This window comes from Seriola aureovittata, chromosome 10, assembly GCF_021018895.1.
Source record: "Seriola aureovittata isolate HTS-2021-v1 ecotype China chromosome 10, ASM2101889v1, whole genome shotgun sequence".
Lineage (NCBI taxonomy): Eukaryota > Metazoa > Chordata > Actinopteri > Carangiformes > Carangidae > Seriola > Seriola aureovittata.
In genome coordinates, this window is record NC_079373.1 from 7,713,354 (window position 1) to 7,732,025 (window position 18,672).

General features: G+C 38.0%; 1 protein-coding gene across 2 annotated transcripts; it reads left to right on the forward strand.

Moving 5' to 3' along the window:
* The first annotated feature begins 733 nt into the window (after positions 1-733).
* On the forward strand, positions 734-18,457 carry parvb (parvin, beta). Of its 2 annotated transcripts, none has more exons than XM_056388180.1 (13): positions 734-1,121; positions 8,363-8,452; positions 8,922-8,992; positions 9,071-9,173; positions 11,846-11,986; positions 13,169-13,284; positions 13,536-13,594; positions 13,780-13,799; positions 14,305-14,366; positions 14,486-14,554; positions 14,804-14,905; positions 14,991-15,063; positions 16,629-18,457. In XM_056388180.1, exons 1-13 carry the CDS (start codon positions 1,007-1,009, stop codon positions 16,703-16,705), a joined length of 1,098 nt encoding a protein of 365 aa, XP_056244155.1. In that variant the 5' UTR covers positions 734-1,006; the 3' UTR covers positions 16,706-18,457. The 2 variants fall into 2 exon arrangements, with proteins under 2 accessions (XP_056244155.1, XP_056244157.1); XM_056388182.1 differs by lacking the exon at positions 734-1,121 and adding an exon at positions 6,124-6,277.
* Positions 18,458-18,672: the final 215 nt, after the last annotated feature.

Genomic DNA, 18,672 nt, shown 5'->3' on the forward strand with positions numbered 1-18,672 from the left:
ATATGCAATTGTAAATATTACTGATCTATTAACATGTTAGTGGCATTTTAATGTTGTCAAGGCAGGGCAAATTTTAACAATTTAACTGTTGGGTAATTTAATCAGTAACAATGCATATTTTCTTATTCAGGATTCAGCACGTCAAATTTAAAGCTTTTGAAGACGTTTTTAATTCCACTTGTTTAAACCTGTTTTCACTGACATTTGGGCCAAAATATGAAAGCGTTCAACAAAGGACAAAAAGGCGTGGGATTATTTATCAAGGGTAAATTTACAGACATTTGTATCACATTTTTGTCAGTACTTCCCTTCAGTGAATAAATAATTCCTGATATTATCATTACACAATCAAAGAAACTAGATCAGTGAATAAATAATAACAATATTAAGTAATGGTCAAAGTCTGGAACAACAACACTGGGAATTTTCCATTTCTGTAATATTTAAGTAGTCTAATGATACAACCCACAGAATGGGCCAAAAAATATTTCTGAAATTTAAGACTTTGTTTTTTGAGAAAACTGAAATTTGTGCTTTTTAAGACTTTTTCAACACCTGTAAACTGATAATACGTTTCATATAAAAAATCTCGATCTGAAAACGAACTAATAACTTTAACTGAAAGAAATGTGTTGGAGTAAAAACTATAATATATATTTAGCGACTTTCCACTAGTCGGTTTAAGTCAAAATATAAGTGTAGTTTTTTTTAGTCTGGAAATGGAAAACCTTGTAAATCCTGTTCCGCTTCCTGTCGCTGGGGGGCGCTGTGGTGCGCTCCGTCGGTAAACAGTAAAAGCGAATGAAGCTCCGACTCACATGTGAATCGTTCGCCGGTGTTGATGCCCGGACCAGTGCTTCTACTGTCAGCCTCCTGTCCGTGTCTTCTGTGGCTTTTTGCCGTGATTGGCTCGCACACCGGCCCCTGAATGCAACACAGGGAGGAGTGACATTATTAACAGTGCACACGCAGACACACACACACACACACACGGCCACCCTGAAAGATGTCTGGGACAGCGACCACGTCTGCGACCGCGCAGTCCGCCAAAATGAAAAAGGACGAATCTTTCCTGGGGAAATTAGGAGGTACCCTGGTGCGGAAGAAGAAGTCTAAAGAAGGTGAGCCATGTCAAAGATGCTTTTTGTTTCTCTTGATACTGTAACATTATGAAAGGCCTGTTGTGTTTCTGTCCATGGTGCTGCAATCACATGATGCGCTATTAAAGTATTCTCCTCTGGGACATCACAGGCAGCTGAACCAGTGACTCAACACATGATTATCAACATGTATACACAGATGTTCAGCGTTTAAATTGACTTAAGGGCTTCATCTTTATTCTAATCTGGTTTAATGTTAGTAAATCCTAATGTACAATAGGCAATTTGTTGTGCTGTAGTGTAGTTTTGATATTGTTAAGGGTCAGATCACAGCAGCTCCACAGGCCTTTTACATGAGGTAGTGAACATAAATAGATGACACAGCCAGTGTCTGGTGACGGGAATGCAAGGTTATGAAGATAAAGGTGTTGGAGGATTACAATGCTGCTGTGTGACTGTGGACACCAAAACACACACACACACACACACACACCAACTTATTTCTCCAGTTTTCCCACTTGTTGACCAAACTATTTTCTGCCCTTCCCACATGCCAGTCACTGGACAGCTGCAAGGTTTAACGCCTCTGTGTGTGTTATACTGTGTGTGTGCTTTGTGTGTCTGCTGTCTGCCATGTGTTTGTAATCTCCATTAAAGGAGGGCCGCCAGCAAGAAGACAGACATGCTTTAATTGTTAAGGAGCATCATTAAATTCCACACTTTACCTTAAAAAGTCAGGGATTTTCAAACACTTTAAATGACATTTTAACATTAAATCTTTTAGTCAAACTGTAAAACAAACAAAAAAAGAAAAATAATCTTGGATGGATGGATAAAGGATCTCACTGTGCAGCAAAACAGAAGTCTGTTTTAAACTGGAGACCTAAAGTTTCCCAAGCATACCAAATATGTATGACATTTTGGGTAATGTGTAAAATAATGCACAAAACATATGATGTACTGTATATAAAGAAAATTATCTGTTGGACTGGCACAGTCTTACACAGTTTATTTTAGAGGAGCGTAGTGGAGAATCTCGCAACGATACTCTGTGTCGGGCTGAATTTTAAGAAAATTTGAGTAGAATGATGCACAAGACATGATCATAAGAGCTGCAACAAGATTATATATCAGAGATGAAACAATTTGGATGATTTATGAATCAGTAGAGTCCATTTATTGAGAAAAAATATAAACTCTGGTTCCAGCTTCTCAAATGTAGATTTAGTAATTCTTCATATTTCATAATAAAATATATTTGCCTTTTATACTGTCCCATATAAGGTGATTTTTTTTCCAATGTTAAAGACACTTAATATTGAGCAGAACCCCACAGACAACAGCCCAGGCAATGAGCTAATTAGATGATAACCAAGAGGTGGAGTTCTGGCACAAGGAAGGAATTAGAATGATTGTCTTCCTAATCTACTCGAGTGCTTTTAGTCAGTCGACAAAAAGTGTATTGTTTCACTCATGTTAAGCTAAAATGTGAACACTTTTTTGGATTGAGGATTTGCTGCTTTTCTCTGCTGTATGAGAGTTATCTTTACAAGCTATTTGAGCTGATGTCTCCAACTGATGGATAAGCTGTATTTTCTTTTTCTTTTCTTAGGTAAATCTTAGTTAGTTAGTTAGTTAGTTAGTTAGTTAGTTAGTTAGTTAAAATAAACATTAGTTGAAGATATAAATTCAAAATTGATATGTCAATTTTGGTAATCTCACATGACCCCATGAAGGGGCCACACATGGGGTCCTTACTGCTAAGACTAAAAAACTTTGACTTAGACTTTAATGTGGGTATTAAAGAGGTGTGGAAACCTTGAATGAATGATACCAACACAAAAACCCCCAACTTACAAACAAAGACCCCCTGTGGTCCCCCACGCCTTAATGATGCCAACATATGGCTGGAAGTCAGTGCTGTGGGTAATGAATTCTGCAGCGTGGACAGATGGGACTCCACTGTGCCAGAGTTGGTGCAGCTTGTGAGAGTGCAGTGCCCCTGTGTGGTCAAAGTGGATTAAAGCTCAGAGGAAACATAGGTCAGTTTAAAGGGAGACAACATTTTAAGATGTCAGAATTGGAAAACAGTATAACAGAAGAAAGGTGTGTGAAGTCAGTGCTGCAGATGGAGCACAGCTTGCCGTCTCACACGCTGCTGCTGCTGCTGCTGCTGTTGTGGTTTCTGTTACTTTTGGGTGTGGTGCTTTATATCCTTTAAGGGGAACACCCAGCAGAGACGAGTTGCCACTGGAAAAGTTGCTTCACTTTTGCTGAATAATCATTAAGAGAAAGGGACTCATGGTTTACTGAATTGTGTTGACAGTCCTTAGCAACCACACATACACATTTTACTACAGTATTAAGCACTGAAACCCTCCTCTTCCTACTGTAGTTTCAGCAATGGGATGGAAAATGTTGTTTAAGGATATTCAAAAAGAGATAAAAGAAGATTCCTGTAGTTGCAGACCTCCTTTTTACAGATACTGTTATGTGCCTGGCTCTGTACATCCTGATTAACTGAAAGGAAGTATGCATTTCTCTGACAAGGCACGAGTCCCTTTGTCAGCGACAGGCAGTGAAGTAATAATAACAGTTTAGTGGGGGCAAAAAAAAAAAGAAAAGTTTTTGCTTTGTAAGGACTGAGAAGATGAGTGTCAGGTCACATCCTCATTATATTATCTTAGTGTGAAGACTGTCCGTGCTCTGAAAATACAAAATATAACTAAAACACAAGTTCTAAGATGGAAGCTGATCATAGTAAGTCATCTGTTATTCTATACCAGGTTTATTCTTTTATATTTTCACTCACTTCTTTAGTTGATGCTACTTTTACCTTGCTATCAAAAAGAGATGGATTTGGTTGCATGCATTGGTTAATGTATTATGCATACATTAAAGTACAAGTTAGACCAACATTGCAAGAGTTAAATGTATAATTCTGTGCTGCTGCTTTGCTTCTTTTGCTCTTTATTCTGCAGTACTGATGATTTCAGAATTGAGCTGTGAACCTTCATGCAAATACACATAGTAACAATGTGTCCGTATTGCAGGTAAATTATATTAACATGACAGTTATGTCATTAGCAGTCATCAACACTGATATTTAAAAGGTATGAATGTAGATTTAATTTTAAAAAAGCACATAATAGACAGTTATCATCATCAATCAGAGTCATGTCAATTTTACTTTTATTAGAGCCTCAGCAATTAACTGGCCTGGCTGATAAGTGACTGATATTCACTTATTAATATATATGAGTTTTGGCATCATGTTGAGCGTCATTGTAACAAGAAATTGCAGCACAGAATTGCCATAGACATGTTTGACTTACTATAATTTTGTTACACAGTTTCTTCTGAAAAGTTAATTTTTCAACTGTAAAATGTCAGACTCTGTGCTGCATATCTTGGTCACAATTCTTAAAAACAAAATTTAGAAAAATTTAAAATAGCCTTATCAAACATGTTTGAGCATGTTATGTGTTTATGTAAAAAGATATATTTACATACTGTATATCTTTTTTTTTTCTAAACACATATGGTCAAGGCATTACACAGAGGCCAAACGAGGCCCGACATCCAAGTCTCATCACAGTCTGATCGTTTCAAAACATGTTTCTCAAAGAGAGATGTTTTGGATCGACAGGCCCGACACTGTGATCCTCACAAGCCTCAAGGATAGTTTTGCTTTTAAATCTTTCTGGTAATGTTGGTACAGCAGTTGTGCTCTACAGACATTCTTTGCTTTGATGATGTGCCACCTTTTTTACTAATTAAGGGAAGGGCTCAGGATGAGCAACAGAGGATGGATCCCTGTGTGTGTGCAGAGCAGACAGAGGGAGCAGAAGTAGAATCACGGTATGGAGAATTACAACAGAATTGCAGCATTAAGTAAATGTAATAGTAGATAAATATTAGGTGTAATAAATTAAATAGTTTCAACTGTAATGGCTCATATCTGCTGAAGGCCCCCTGTGGAACATACTCATTGACACTGTTGTCTCCCGGCTGCTGTTACTCACTGGTGCCTGTGTTGGTGTAAATAACCAGAGCTATATTTAAGGTCCAGTCTGTCTTCTCCATACTGCCGCATTATTTATATCCCCCTCCCTGGCCCCCCCTGTGCCCCCCCCCCCCCTCCCCCCCGGGAGCTGTGGAACCAAACGAGTCGAGGTCGATGGCGGTCCATTCCACGCTGTTGTTTATGACATTGACTGGCTTCTGACTTTTTTTCTGACATTTTCCCTCTGAAGCAAAAGAAATCTGACCGTATGTTGTTGTTACTTCTGTCTCGACTAATCACTGTGTCCTTTCGCATAATGGTTTATAACATCACAGAGGAGCTTTTTGCATGAAGTTGTGCAATGAGGCTGGTGTAAGATAAATGTTCCTGACTGCAGGCTTTGGTTTGTATTGAATTAGTGTAATTCTGTTAAGAGGAATACATTCACTGGATGATTGATTGTCCACTGCAGCAAAACATGTTAAAAGGCTCCATTCACATGCCCATTGAAGAGAGTTACTCGCTGAAACAAGTTTATTCTCTCATATTGCTGTGAAATTACTGGATTGCTGTTGATCTGAACAGTCAGTTTTGACTGTTTGACATGGTTAAGACAACAAAACCATACAACAGGGAATTGTTTGTGTGAGAAAATACTCTTCTGAGGATTGAAACACCATCCTGCGTTCATAATACACATTATACAGTAAATTAGTGGATATGTAGTCAACACTGTACCTGTCATAGGTAACTGAAGTCTGTCCTGTGTCCGCAACCCAGAGGTTACTAGTGGGTTACAGTAGGGTTGCTTTGGTGCCTTATGTCCAGTGACTCCTTCCTGTCACACACACACACACACACACACACACACACACACACATACATACACACACACACAACTCAAACCTCTCAGCGTCTCCGGTAACTGGACCGCAGAGGTGGGGTGGAGGGTTGTGACAGAAATAAACACGTGATGACGCCCCTGCCACTGTTCGGCCCCACCGACTGCCATTCACACACACACATACACACACACACATACACATAAACACACACTGGACGGAGCGTGCACCTCATTTTCTACCTTCACTCGCTGCCATCGGGGGGAATCCGCAGGTTTATATCAGAGATATGGCGGGGCTGCTGTGTGGGACCAAGAGAAAGAAACAAGGTAATTTGGTTTTAACGTTTGGCTTTGAGGAACTTGGACGTGGAAATGAGGAACCAGAACCTGTTACCTTAGTGAACCGTGGGATATGATATGTTTGCTTGTTGTGAGAGGTCAACACGATGGAAGTATTAAGCCACCTTAAGATTTGTACTTAACATTATAGGATTTACTTTGGTTGTTTTATGTTTTATTACATTTTTGGACTGATGAGTCAAAGTATTTTTATTCCCATATCATTCTGTATAAATCTGCACTAGTAAATTAATTATTATTGTATAATTTTACCATTTTAACACAGATTTTACTCGACTGTGTGAAGTGCCAAACCTCTGTCCAGCCCAGTACAAAGCAGCAGTAATGCAGTGTGATGGTCACATAGGGAGGAAGCGGAACAATTATGATGAAATGCAGAAAGCCCGATCTGTAATTACAAAGCAAACTGCTGATCTGCTGTGAGATCCAGGGCTGGAGCCGGCTCTCAGCTCTTGAATCAGATAGTAAATCTGTGGGGACCCCTCCTCCAGGGGTTATTCTGTATATCCTCTCCGTGGAAATGCTTTGAAGTAGTGATTTTGGTCTGACTGTACCATAAACACACTGTTCTAGACTCTTTTTCATTATATTTTCAATTAAAAATGATTTTACATGCTTTTAATTTGAAAAAAAGAGCTCAATTGCATTCTCAGCTTGGTTCTCCTCGCAGGCTTTATAAATAACAGGGTCAATGAAATGACAGATTGCGGTCCAGCCTGTTGCAGGTCTTACAAATTGAAACGGAGGATGATAAAAGGAATGTGGCCATTAGGGGAAGAAAGGCTTCAAATCCCTGGAGAATCTCTCCAATCAGAAGTGAAAGCCTCTCAGCAGAAATTGACTTAGTTTGAAGCTAGTGTCAAAGTGTGTGTTTGTTACTTATTGTGTGTCTTTATGTCTCTGTTGAGTACATTGTATCTTTACACCAAGAGACATGCTTAAATTACCAGATTTTTTTTTTTAAAGATGTGAGGAGACTGCTGTTCCCATGACGCAATCTGTAGTGGGAAGGAAAGTGAGGAAGTGACAGACGTGTGGGAGAAGCTCAGAATCAACACAGTTTGATAAGCTTGTTCACCAGAGCAAATAGTTTCCTATTAGTTCAAAATGGTGAAGAGCAAGTAGATGGAACACACTTTATAATATGGAATTAAATTATCTGACCTGGGTCAGTTAATAGTTGCCAATAATTCACAGCTCATACTCTTAGGAAAAACATATTAGAAAGGAAAGTTGGAAAACAAATTTTAACAAGTTTTCTGTCCATTAATAATTGAAATGCACTATATCGTCTTTTGATTGAATACAAAAAAATAAGATAAATTCAAATTGGAGAAAAACTGAGATAAAGATATTTGATAAGTAGAGATGGAAGATGATCCTTTAGTTAAGTAAGTGTAGCAATATATCAACTATGAACACAATGCACCATGGTATAAAATGCAAAAATACTAATTTTGTAGAATGAATCGGTGATATATTGTATATATATTCTAATATTAATGATTATTGATGCAAACATTTTCTATATTATAGATAGTTGAGATGGGGCTCGGTGATTTAAGATTAAATTTCCTTAGTTATCTTCCACCACTGTTGGTTAGAGAACGAAAAAAGAGAAGAAAGTCATGTGAAAAAGATGTGAGTCCCATGAAACTATTTTAAATTACATTTTGCTCAAATCTGAATATGATTGACAAACAAAAAATTGTGGTGAGTAATCATTTAAGTAGTGTCTATAAAGGAAGAGCAGGTTCAAAACCACAGTGACTCTACACCTTCCCCACTGGGTTTTTTTGTGGAGACTGTCCACTAATACTGTTACCAGTGACACTGACAAGCTATACTTTCATATTCTATTTTGTCCGCAATCTTTTCCTGTGAATCACTCTATCTCAAAGAGTATAGATAAAACTCATCATTTCATATGATCTTTTCAATTACGTATGAGCAGGATTTGCTGTTGATTTGTTTTTATGGAACCTGTTGGTACCTTGAACCTGTTTCTTAAAAGTTGTATGACTGTTATGTGGGTTGTTTTTGTCTGTGTAGTGAGTGATCTCCATGAAGAGGGGAAGAAGGCCATCAATGCTCCCATGCTTCCCACCGGGACAGACATCCATCCCGAGGACACACTGCTGGGTATATATACACATTAAAAAAAAACATAAAGTTGTAACCGCATCTATTATCCTGAAACACTATTATATCCTGTGTGTAACATGTTTGTCTCCATTCATGATTGGACGATCACAGTATTATTGAGAAGGCACTTTGCGATATTTTGACTGTCAGAGGTGTCTGAGGTCACACAGGGGCATATGAATGTAACACATGTTGACTAATGGAGACTGTGACAGTGGAGGAGCAGGAAACGAAAGTGGGTGGGGTGTCTTCAGTCACCATGTGAATCACTGTTGACATGCCGGTGAAGGGAACATAGTGAATTTGTTTTTGTATCTGTATGTATGAAAGATGATGAGATAATGTAGCTATGTCCAGATATGGATATAAATGTGTAAGAAATTAAACAGGAAGTCACAATAAACCTCTGCCCACATGTGTACTACATGTCTAGTGTCTTCATTTTCTCTCACATTATCTTCACCAGAGGAAAACGCTGAGAGGATCATGTTGGACCCAACATCGCGGGAGAATCTTAAATTTAAAGATCTGCTGAAGGTAGTGTGGGATTACATTTTTGAGCACAAACATCAGAGCAGTAAAAAATATGAAGTAACTATTTTGACGTGTGTCCAGGTCCTGATCGACTGGATCAACAGTGAGTTGGAAGAAGACAGGATCATAGTCAAAGACCTGGAGGAGGACTGTTACGATGGACAAGTGCTCCAGAAGTTATTCGGTGAGAAACTGGTTTCTTTTGGCTTCTCAGCTCTCACAACATCTTTATCCTTAAGGCCTCTGTTGGCCTTCAACTTGCCATGTGCAAAGTGTGTTCGTCGGGAAATGCAAAGTTTCAGTCAGGCATCAAACACATGAGAGTACATCTGAGACAATTACACCATCAATAATTGATTGTGCAATCGATCGGTTGGTGCAGCCTGTGACTCTGGTACAAAGATGTTGTTGTTTCATACTGTGAATCTGATGCATGACAAAGGTCCATGACAGAATCGTACATTTTCGCTAAACTTAGTGCAGACAGTGATTCATTGTTTTCTCTGGAGAGACTAAATTTTCCTGCTCGCCTGTTTACCAGCTGTGCCCTTCATACAACTTGATTTGGTCTATTCGTTGTAGTACCTTGCCTAAAATGACCTAAGTATGCAGTATTGTCTTGAAGTAGAATTAAAACATACTTTGATAATAGTCAGAAGAAATATTAAGCAAATGAAAACCGGGAACTTACTGTGATATTAATCACACTTACCTTCCTGAACATATGGAGTAGAGGGGGATGGAAAGTGTCACCTGTTCTGATCTGGATGAGGTTGAGAATGAAATTTTATTTAAAAAAATTCTGTCCTTTTTATCATGATCTTCAATTCAAGCTTTTCCTGAAAGTGTTTTGTCTGTTTGATGACAGATGAATGTAGTTTACAGCACGTTTCCATATATGTATGTAGACATAACTCAGGTTTTGTTAAATGCTTAACATCAACATATGAGAACATTAAGTTTATATCTGATATAATGGGTTTTCAAGCATGTATACAGTATTTAAATATGCATTCGAATACACAAGAGTGTATATTTAAACATACATTCAGATGTACAACCAAGTAGACAATAAGATGACAAATTATACCCTCTTAAGTACATTCTGTAGTAGTAGTTAAAAAGAGATTATGTAAAACAGTTACACCCCAGATCAGTAAGACTTCTAACCAAATGCTTTAATTGGCCTATTGGTAGCAGCGTGTCAAGTTTCAGTCTGCTCTGTAAATTATTCCAGACAAATAGAGCGTGATATCTGAAGGCCATCTTACCAAATATCCATCCTTTCATTCTTTCATTCATTCATTCAGTAATAACTACTGGCAAACGTAATCAACTCAAAACATTTCTTTTATTCTGAAACATTTTAGTGAAAAAAAATAAATGAAGTGTTCAACTCATTAAGTAACATGTAAAAAAAAAAGCCAAAATTAGCAGCATTATTCTTCCAGTCCAGTGTCCACTGTGATTCATGTGTGTTCACCGCTGTGCTGCTGTGTCTAGTAAAGCTTCATAGTCTTTGGGTTGTTAGGGGTTTCCCCCTTGTGTCTGTTGTTTGTCACAGCAGCCTGAAAACCTCCAGCTCAACACCACATGCTAACAGCTACGAACAGAAACCCTCTTTGTGTTTTTTGACGACACCTCTCTTGTTTCGTAGATGAAACAAAAGCATCTACAGCTTCTGCCAAATGAATATCAAGTAATGTCACTGCAACAGTAACAGCAGTAAAAAACTGAATTGATATTATCACAGTTGCAATTATTGATTGGATTTGCATTGAAATGGTTGTACAGTTTGTCACATGTGCGTCTGTAGCAGAACTCTGCGAACTCTCTTTCTTGTGCTTTATACTCTATTGCATTTTTTCAAATGTTTTTCTTGTGTGTAGATTCTTTTCTTTCTCCGTCATGACTGATGATTTCCGTGTCTTTTTTGGTCAATCAAAGGGAACATTTCTTGTCCTCAAACTCCCTCTTCAGCTCCTCTCATTTTTTATCTCCACACTCCAGCTGGTTTCTTCTTCTTCTTTGCTCCCACATATTTCCCCTGTGCGTACACCAGCTAATTTTTCCAGCCCGATTAAAAAGTCTCATTATCTGTCAAACACGTAGAAGGATAAAAAAAAAAGAAGAAAAAAGAAAAGAAATGCACATTAATTTACAAAAGCCAGCTGACACGAAATAGGACTGACTTTTCATATGTTTCAGAAGTGTCAAGAACAACAATTAAAACGCGCAGCAGGAAACATTTTATAAAGGGATGTGTGATTTCTTGCTCTGCGTTAAAGCCCTTTTTTAGTTTTCACACTCCTTTATCATTTTTGCACCTTATGTAATCTCAGTCTTTTATTGCATCAGTGGCTCATTCTGGATTTCTTTTTTTATCAGTGCTGCTGGTTCCTTTTTTAAAAAAAATATTATCTGAACCCACGCGCTTGAGATAAGACTCCGAAATCATTTTCCTTACTTCTCCTCGGAGCAGAGAAGTTTTCTTATACAAGTCATCTTTGTTGTCTGCAGCCAAAACATTTGGGCATTTTTCGTGATAATCATGTCCTTGTTTTCCAAAGGACACAACCCACAGTGAAACAGGCAGGCAAAAAACATGTTCTACACTTTTTTGGTTTGAAGCACTTTTGTAAGTTTGGTGTTTTATGTAAATGAAAGTTTTTTTTGTCTAAGCCTTCACACGTGCAGCAAGCCTCCTATTCAGGGGAGTTCTCTTCAAAGCACAGACACGGCTCGCTTGTATTATACAATACAGTACTGCTGTACGATACTGTCAGAAATGATTCATGATTGTGTGTGTTTGACCTGACATGACTGTATCTCCTCTCTCTCTCCTGTTGTTGACAGAGAAGTTGTCGGGCAGGAAGCTGAACGTGGCCGAGGTGACCCAATCTGAGATCGGCCAGAAGCAAAAGCTTCAGACGGTGTTGGAGGCGGTTAACGAAATGCTGAGGCCTCACGGCTGGACTATCGAGTGGAGTGTAGACTGTGAGTTTCACATTGAATTCAGTGATTTTCCTGCTTTAAGGTGCACTCTAGGGATTTAAATACTAGATTCTATATTTCTCATATTTAATCTGTTTTCATGGGCTGTATAGAGTTGCGAAGTAGTGAGGACAAGCTGGTTCCTGAGGTGGTTTTTCCCATATCAATTTTTTCTTTAAACCGTGTCCTTAATGTCAAAGAAACACAGAAACACAGAAACACAGAAACACGAAACTCTCCCAAAAAATGTAACAACCCTGTGGGTTTATGTTATGGCCATCAGGTTTAATTCCAGCTTTGTTTTTCTGAGAGGTCGTGTTTTATCCGTCATGTTTTTCTTGGTGGACAAATCTAAGTACCCATGAGCCTTGGGCGTGGTTGTTATGGAAAAGAAACCAGTCAGAGGTGTGAATCAGAACAGTCAGTATTTCAAATGGCTTTTGTTGTTAACAAAATATTGCAGTGTAGCTGCTGAATTTTGGCAAAAATGACACAGAATTTAAAAGCGAACTGATTTAACCTGCAGACTGTGTTTTCAGTTTTCTAACAGCATAATCTTTTGTGGCTCATTTGACAGAATTTTAAGCTCAGTGATTGGATGTTTCGTCATTATATAATGTGTAGCATGAAAATCTTTTGTACACAATCTAATACCCAGATATATTCTAACGTAGCTGTTAATCATTCGGACTGATGATTGAACTGGGAGAGTTTCATTCTGTTCCAGCTGCGAGTCACGTTAATGATTTGTACTGGAAAAATGAATGGAACTTTTATTTGCAGGAGCAGGAACTCCAGAAATAGCTCCTCCCATTGTGCAGCGCCACAGCGCTCTTCATGATGAGCATACTGAACTCATGTGTGAAATTGGTGGAATGACCCTTTAACACACATAATTGATTCTCTTAATTTGCATTACAAATTGGTGATTATTTAAGCAGAGTTATGTGTAACTCTACAAACATAAGGGATTCCCACAGGAGCTAATGTCAGAGTTGTGTTGATTCATGCTTCATTAATTTCTCATTTGCAGCTTTGTCATTCTTTTGTTGTCTCTTAAAAAAAAAAAAACATCTTTAGAAAGTTGCTTACATTATTATCACTATCAATAGCTCACATCTCATCATTACGCTAGCTTGCTTTGTGAAAGGACTGACAGTCGACTCTTGTGATTCACTGTTTCAGCGATCCATTCAAAGAACCTGGTGGCTATTGTCTATCTGCTGGTGGCTCTCGCTATGCACTTCCAGGCCCCCATCAGACTGCCTGAGCATGTCTCTGTACAGGTGGTGGTGGTCAAGGTAAAGCGTCCCATCAAACTCAAGCAGGGGTGTCATCCATCATCATTATGTGTAGCAATGAAATTAAAATAAATGATAATAAGGCCCATCATAGTGATCGATAGTATAGTGTCAGTTAATGGTTACATTTCTGTCATCTTTCAGTTTTTTGTCTTTGTCTTGTCTGTACATGAGATCATCAGAATGTGCATTTACAGTTGTAGTTATTCTGTCAAGTCACGGATAAATGACTTCGATTTTTATTTGAGCAGAAACGAGAGGGCATCCTGCAGACTGCTCTAGTGACCAAAGAGCTGACGAGCACCACAGAGTAAGAGCTGATACAGTTTCCTTTATGTGTGCTCCTCTTCTCTGTTCAATGTTGTTATTATTAATATGTAAAGCCTTAATAATAGTTATTTTAGTATGTATTTTAGGAAGCTGGAGATTTTACTGCACACAGACTTGAAAACTAAAACTTCTTTTTATATTCTGTCGCATGTTTTTGTTTTTCAGAATGATGATGGGAAGATTTGGTGAGTCCCAGCCACATACAGTATCTGTTTCATGTTACAGTATTGTAGAAATGTCCCTTTAGTTTCATTATTTCCTTGTCTCTCTGCTTAAAGGAATGACTCAGCATTTAGTGGAAAAACGCTTATTTGCTTTCTCTTTGAGAGTGAGATCGATACCACTCTCTCTAAATATGAAGCCAGCGGCCAGTTAGCTTAGCTTAGCACAAAGACCAGAGACCATACCTTTTTATACGTTTTCGTACAAATTAAACAAAAAGGTTATAACATGTTAATAATTGAGCTGTATGAGGTGTTGGTGCACAGGTTTTTTTTCACCCCTGTACAGAGCCAGGCTAGCTGTTTCCCCTCGCTATCTCTCCACTAAGTTAACCGCCTGTTGGCTGTAGACTTACATTTATAGAAGAGATATGAGAGTGGTATCGATCTTCTTATTTGACGTCTCCAAAAATGTCAGACTATTCCTTTAAGCATTCATAACCTTTGAATTATTGCTTCTATGCAACAGAGAGGGACGCATTTGACACTTTGATGGATCATGCACCTGATAAGCTCAACGTGGTAAAAACGGTAAAAAAAAGAAAAAAAAGACCCTTTCTCTGCATAGTAATGACTCACTTGAAAATTTGAATTTTTGTCATTACACTTAAAACATGGATTTAATAATATTATTTTTGTCCTGTTGCCAGTCGCTCATCACCTTTGTGAACAAACACCTGAACAAGCTGAACCTGGAAGTTACTGAGCTGGAATCTCAGGTACGTGATTTAATGGTTGATCTAAAGACCCGTATTGTCACCGTTATAACTTCGTGATCCAGTGAAATATTAAAATTATCATTAGTGGTACGCATGTCATGTAACAGCTTTTAAATCCTCTCATCTTCCCTTTATTTGCATGAACGACGTCTGAGATTTTAATTTTTCAGATACATATACTCCAATCAGATCTTCAGTCTCTTCATCGAATGCACTTTATCTGTCTGCTATCTGTACATGTGTGCACAGTTTGCTGATGGAGTGTACCTCATATTGCTGATGGGGTTGCTGGAAGACTACTTTGTCCCTCTGTACAACTTCTTCCTCACCCCTGAGAGCTTTGAACAGAAGGTGATTTCACCCTCCAAAAGTGAAACAAATTGGATCTTTGTTGCCAATTTGCAGAATATAAAGTCTTAACTTTGTTTCCCCTCAGGTCCACAATGTGGCGTTTGCCTTTGAGTTGATGCAGGACGGAGGCCTGAAGAAACCCAAGGCCAGACCAGAAGGTATTTTATAGACAGAGATATATTAGGTTATTACAAGAAAAGATAAAAGACATAAAATGTGAGGAGGTTTTATGGAGGGTGACAGAGATTATGAGTCTCTTATACTGACAGGGTGCTGTAAAAGAAGGCATTGAATGGTTGATGCGCCACAGTAGCAGTCATGTTAAAGGTTTTCCAGTAGATGGAAACCTTGCTTCACCTTTAAACTCAAATACCGGATGGCTGGTGCTGAGGTCATTCAGCATTCAGCTCCTACTTGGTTGTACAGCTTTTTTTTTTTTTTTTTTTTTTTAAGAGAGAATAGAAGTATCAAAATACGACTTATATGATTTGACGTAATGATGATTATTGCTTAAAATCATTTATCATTTTTAACAATTTAGTATTTTTCCTGTCTTTCACAGAGATTTGCAAGCGGATTTACAGAAAATTTGGAAATAGCTCTCAGTGTGATCTAATGTTGACCGATTACCTTCTTAAGCTGTAATTAGTATCACTTCATTGAAGAACTCTTAATTAATTTGGCAGGCCACTTTAATCCACAAAATATCGTAGTGAAATTTCAGCTTGGAAATTAGATTTTTTTTGTTGTGTAATATATTAAAACTACTTTGTTTAGAAAATAAATTGTGTTTTTTATTATTTATATATATCTTATAGAAATTACATTTTAATACATTTAAATAAGCGACTGCCATCTCAGTTGGAAGCTGAGATGCTAGTTACTGCTCCTCTTGAACTAATATAAGCTACAGTAGATTTTCAGCATGTGTAAATATTGTCTTGCTCAGTGCTATGTTATTATTGAAATGCTTTTTCCCCTCCTTAAAACATCAGACTAAGCCAAAATGGAAACCGCTCACAATCCTACTCGCAAGCACTGCTCGCAATTTTTGCAGTAATTGAAATCAAGCTATTATCTTCACAGATGTATAGCTATACTTTTACTGCAGTATATATGTTGTGATTAGCATTGGATTCGTGCAAATATGCAGGTTCATTATAAATGAAAGCAGAGATCCTAAAGCCATTAATGAAATCCATACTGTCACCCCAGCTAACAGGGAAATGCAGACGATAAGGAGCTTAAGGCATGCTAGTTTAGATGGTGATGCAATGATACTACTGTAACAAATGGTGTCTGGCTGGAATAACTTAAAATAGACCTAGCTGTGATGAGAAATTACAGTAAGCAAATAAGCACTTGTGTAGAACACCATGGCACTGAGAGAGAACAGAAAGTGTTTTTTGGGCCTTTGAATCGCTCCTGGTAAGAAGTAACACATCATATGATAATCATTAGCAAATTCTTGGGAGCTATTTGGAGCTCCATTTCATTTGAAATTACAAATCAAATTACACATAATATTTTGATGGAAAGAAGTCCAACAGCAATCATTGAAGAGGCTCCTTTGCATAGTAAACATGATTTTGTGGTACCACAGACCATTTAATTTGTGCCACAGTCTTCCGAGGATCAGTTTTTTGTACATGTCAAAGGTCTATTTCTACCTGAAGGTTTGGCAAGCTAATGACCTCTGTTTTGTCTCAATTTTGTTTTACAGATGTTGTCAACCTGAACCTCAAGTCCACCCTCAGAGTTCTCTACAACCTGTTCACCAACTACAAAAACACTGAGTGAACTTTTCCAGTTCAGTCAGTGTTCACTCAGCTGATATTACTCTGAATCCTGTGCCTCTGCTGATATGCATTTCATTCTGGACACTGTAGGAGACCAACTGGGACTGAAAGTCATTATGCGGGACTTAAAAAGAGCCAGGGGGAGTAGCCTGAAAAAGGCTCTGAATGTTAGTGTTTAATCTTCCCCAAATGTCAGTATATTTATTTATTATTTCCTCGAATGTTGCAACCCAGGAAACCCTTCAACCTTCATCCCTGCATTTGAATACACAGCCATCACAGGAAAAATGTGGTGAATGGTAATACTGGAAAACATTAGTGTCAAACTCAGTCGCATATATTCCTCCAGATTATTTAAGAAAGTTGAAAATGCTGTTACATATTATTAAGTATCTAAAAGTGCTTTGTATAGGTATTAAAAGAATAGTTTGACATTTTTGGAAATATTCTTATTCGCTTTCTTGCCAAGAGTTTGATTGACACAGCCAGCAGTTGATTCGCTTATGGTCACATCTAACATTACACTACTAACAAAATCTGCCTAACTTTATATCTAAAGCTCACTTAACACGTTGTATCTTATTTGTTTGATCCACACAAAAACCATACTATAAAAACATCAACTCCATATTATCACTAAAACCTGTTCTTTCAGCTTGCTTGTTAATTTTAACCCCTTTTTTTTTAGAAAATTAATTGTATGTATTATTATTTACATATATCTTATAGAAATTACATTTTACTACATTAAAAATAAGTGATTTTTAGGTATTTTAACCATATCAAATTCCACGAGTGAGAGGCTGAGATCACAGTTACTACTCCTCTGCTAAGCTAATTAGCATTAGCAGGAGTTTAGCTTAGTTATGCGGAATAGCAAACTGACTGACATCAAATATCTACGTAGTGCATTTCACTGCCGTATAGGGCATGCGGCAGTGCTAACCCTACCTATAGTCTCTTAAGCTAAACAGTCGCTTCATGTCTAAAGAAACAGTTCGACATTTTTGGAAATACACTTTGCATTCTTGCTAGGAGTTAAATGAGCCAGCATCACGTTAGCTTAGCACAAAGACTGGAAATGGGCAAACAGATAATGTAGCTCTGTTCAAAAGGGAAACTAAATTCTCCTACCACCACATTTGAGCTAACCAACTATTATATCTTGTTTATTTAAACTGCGCAAAAGCACTGTAAAAACAATGCATAGTGTTGTTATGTTGGTTTGTTCATGGGAAGCGTATTTCTTGAAATGTCTTAACTATTCCTTAAAGAGTTTTGAACATGTTGTGTGTTATATATGACCTGTATGTCAAATTAGTGCCTGAAAATGTTTTGGATTTTCTTACTATATGGCTAGCTCTAGTTATATGCCATAATCACTTTTCTTAACAGCTGAAGGAACTGTGAACGGTTCTTGTTTACCCTGAACTGTGCACACCATTTTTCAAGCCATATTTAAAAGCTGATGCTGTTGCCTCCTGCCTTAAGTGCAGTGTGTTCTTGCCATCCCAGGAAAGCCACAGCCAGACTATCTTCATACTGACTGGCCTCTCAGACAAGTCCCCGAGGGGGCCTGGACCCACGGAACCGCCTGGAGACCTGCTAAGATGTACAGTGCATGCGTTTTAGAGCCAGGCTGAATAATTGAGAGAGTGGATGAGTCAATCTAGACTGTGCTCGCACTGGATGGCTCACCTCTGTGCATTTTTTTTTTATCTTGCCTATCAAGAAATAAATGGCTGGAATCAAATAGAGAGTGAATTTCATTTTATCTCTTACTTGTGTGATAGGTTAGATTTGCTTTGGCTTTTGAGCGAGATTGGCTTTGGAACAGGCAATTCCTGCAATTTGGGTTTAGCTAAAGGAATTATGGGTTTATTTTAGGCCTTTATTTTCTTGTCTCATTCCTTTGTTGCCATGGTAACCTTCCTCATCCCCCAAATTTCCCCTTTATATGGCAGATGG

Coding starts and splice junctions, on each gene's coding strand:
- parvb (XM_056388180.1), top strand. CDS start 1,007: ATGTCTGGGACAGCGACCACGTCTGCGACCGCGCAGTCCGCCAAAATG. Junction 8,453..8,921: donor TCCCGAGGACACACTGCTGG/GTATATATACAC, acceptor TATCTTCACCAG/AGGAAAACGCTGAGAGGATC. Junction 11,987..13,168: donor TATCGAGTGGAGTGTAGACT/GTGAGTTTCACA, acceptor TCACTGTTTCAG/CGATCCATTCAAAGAACCTG.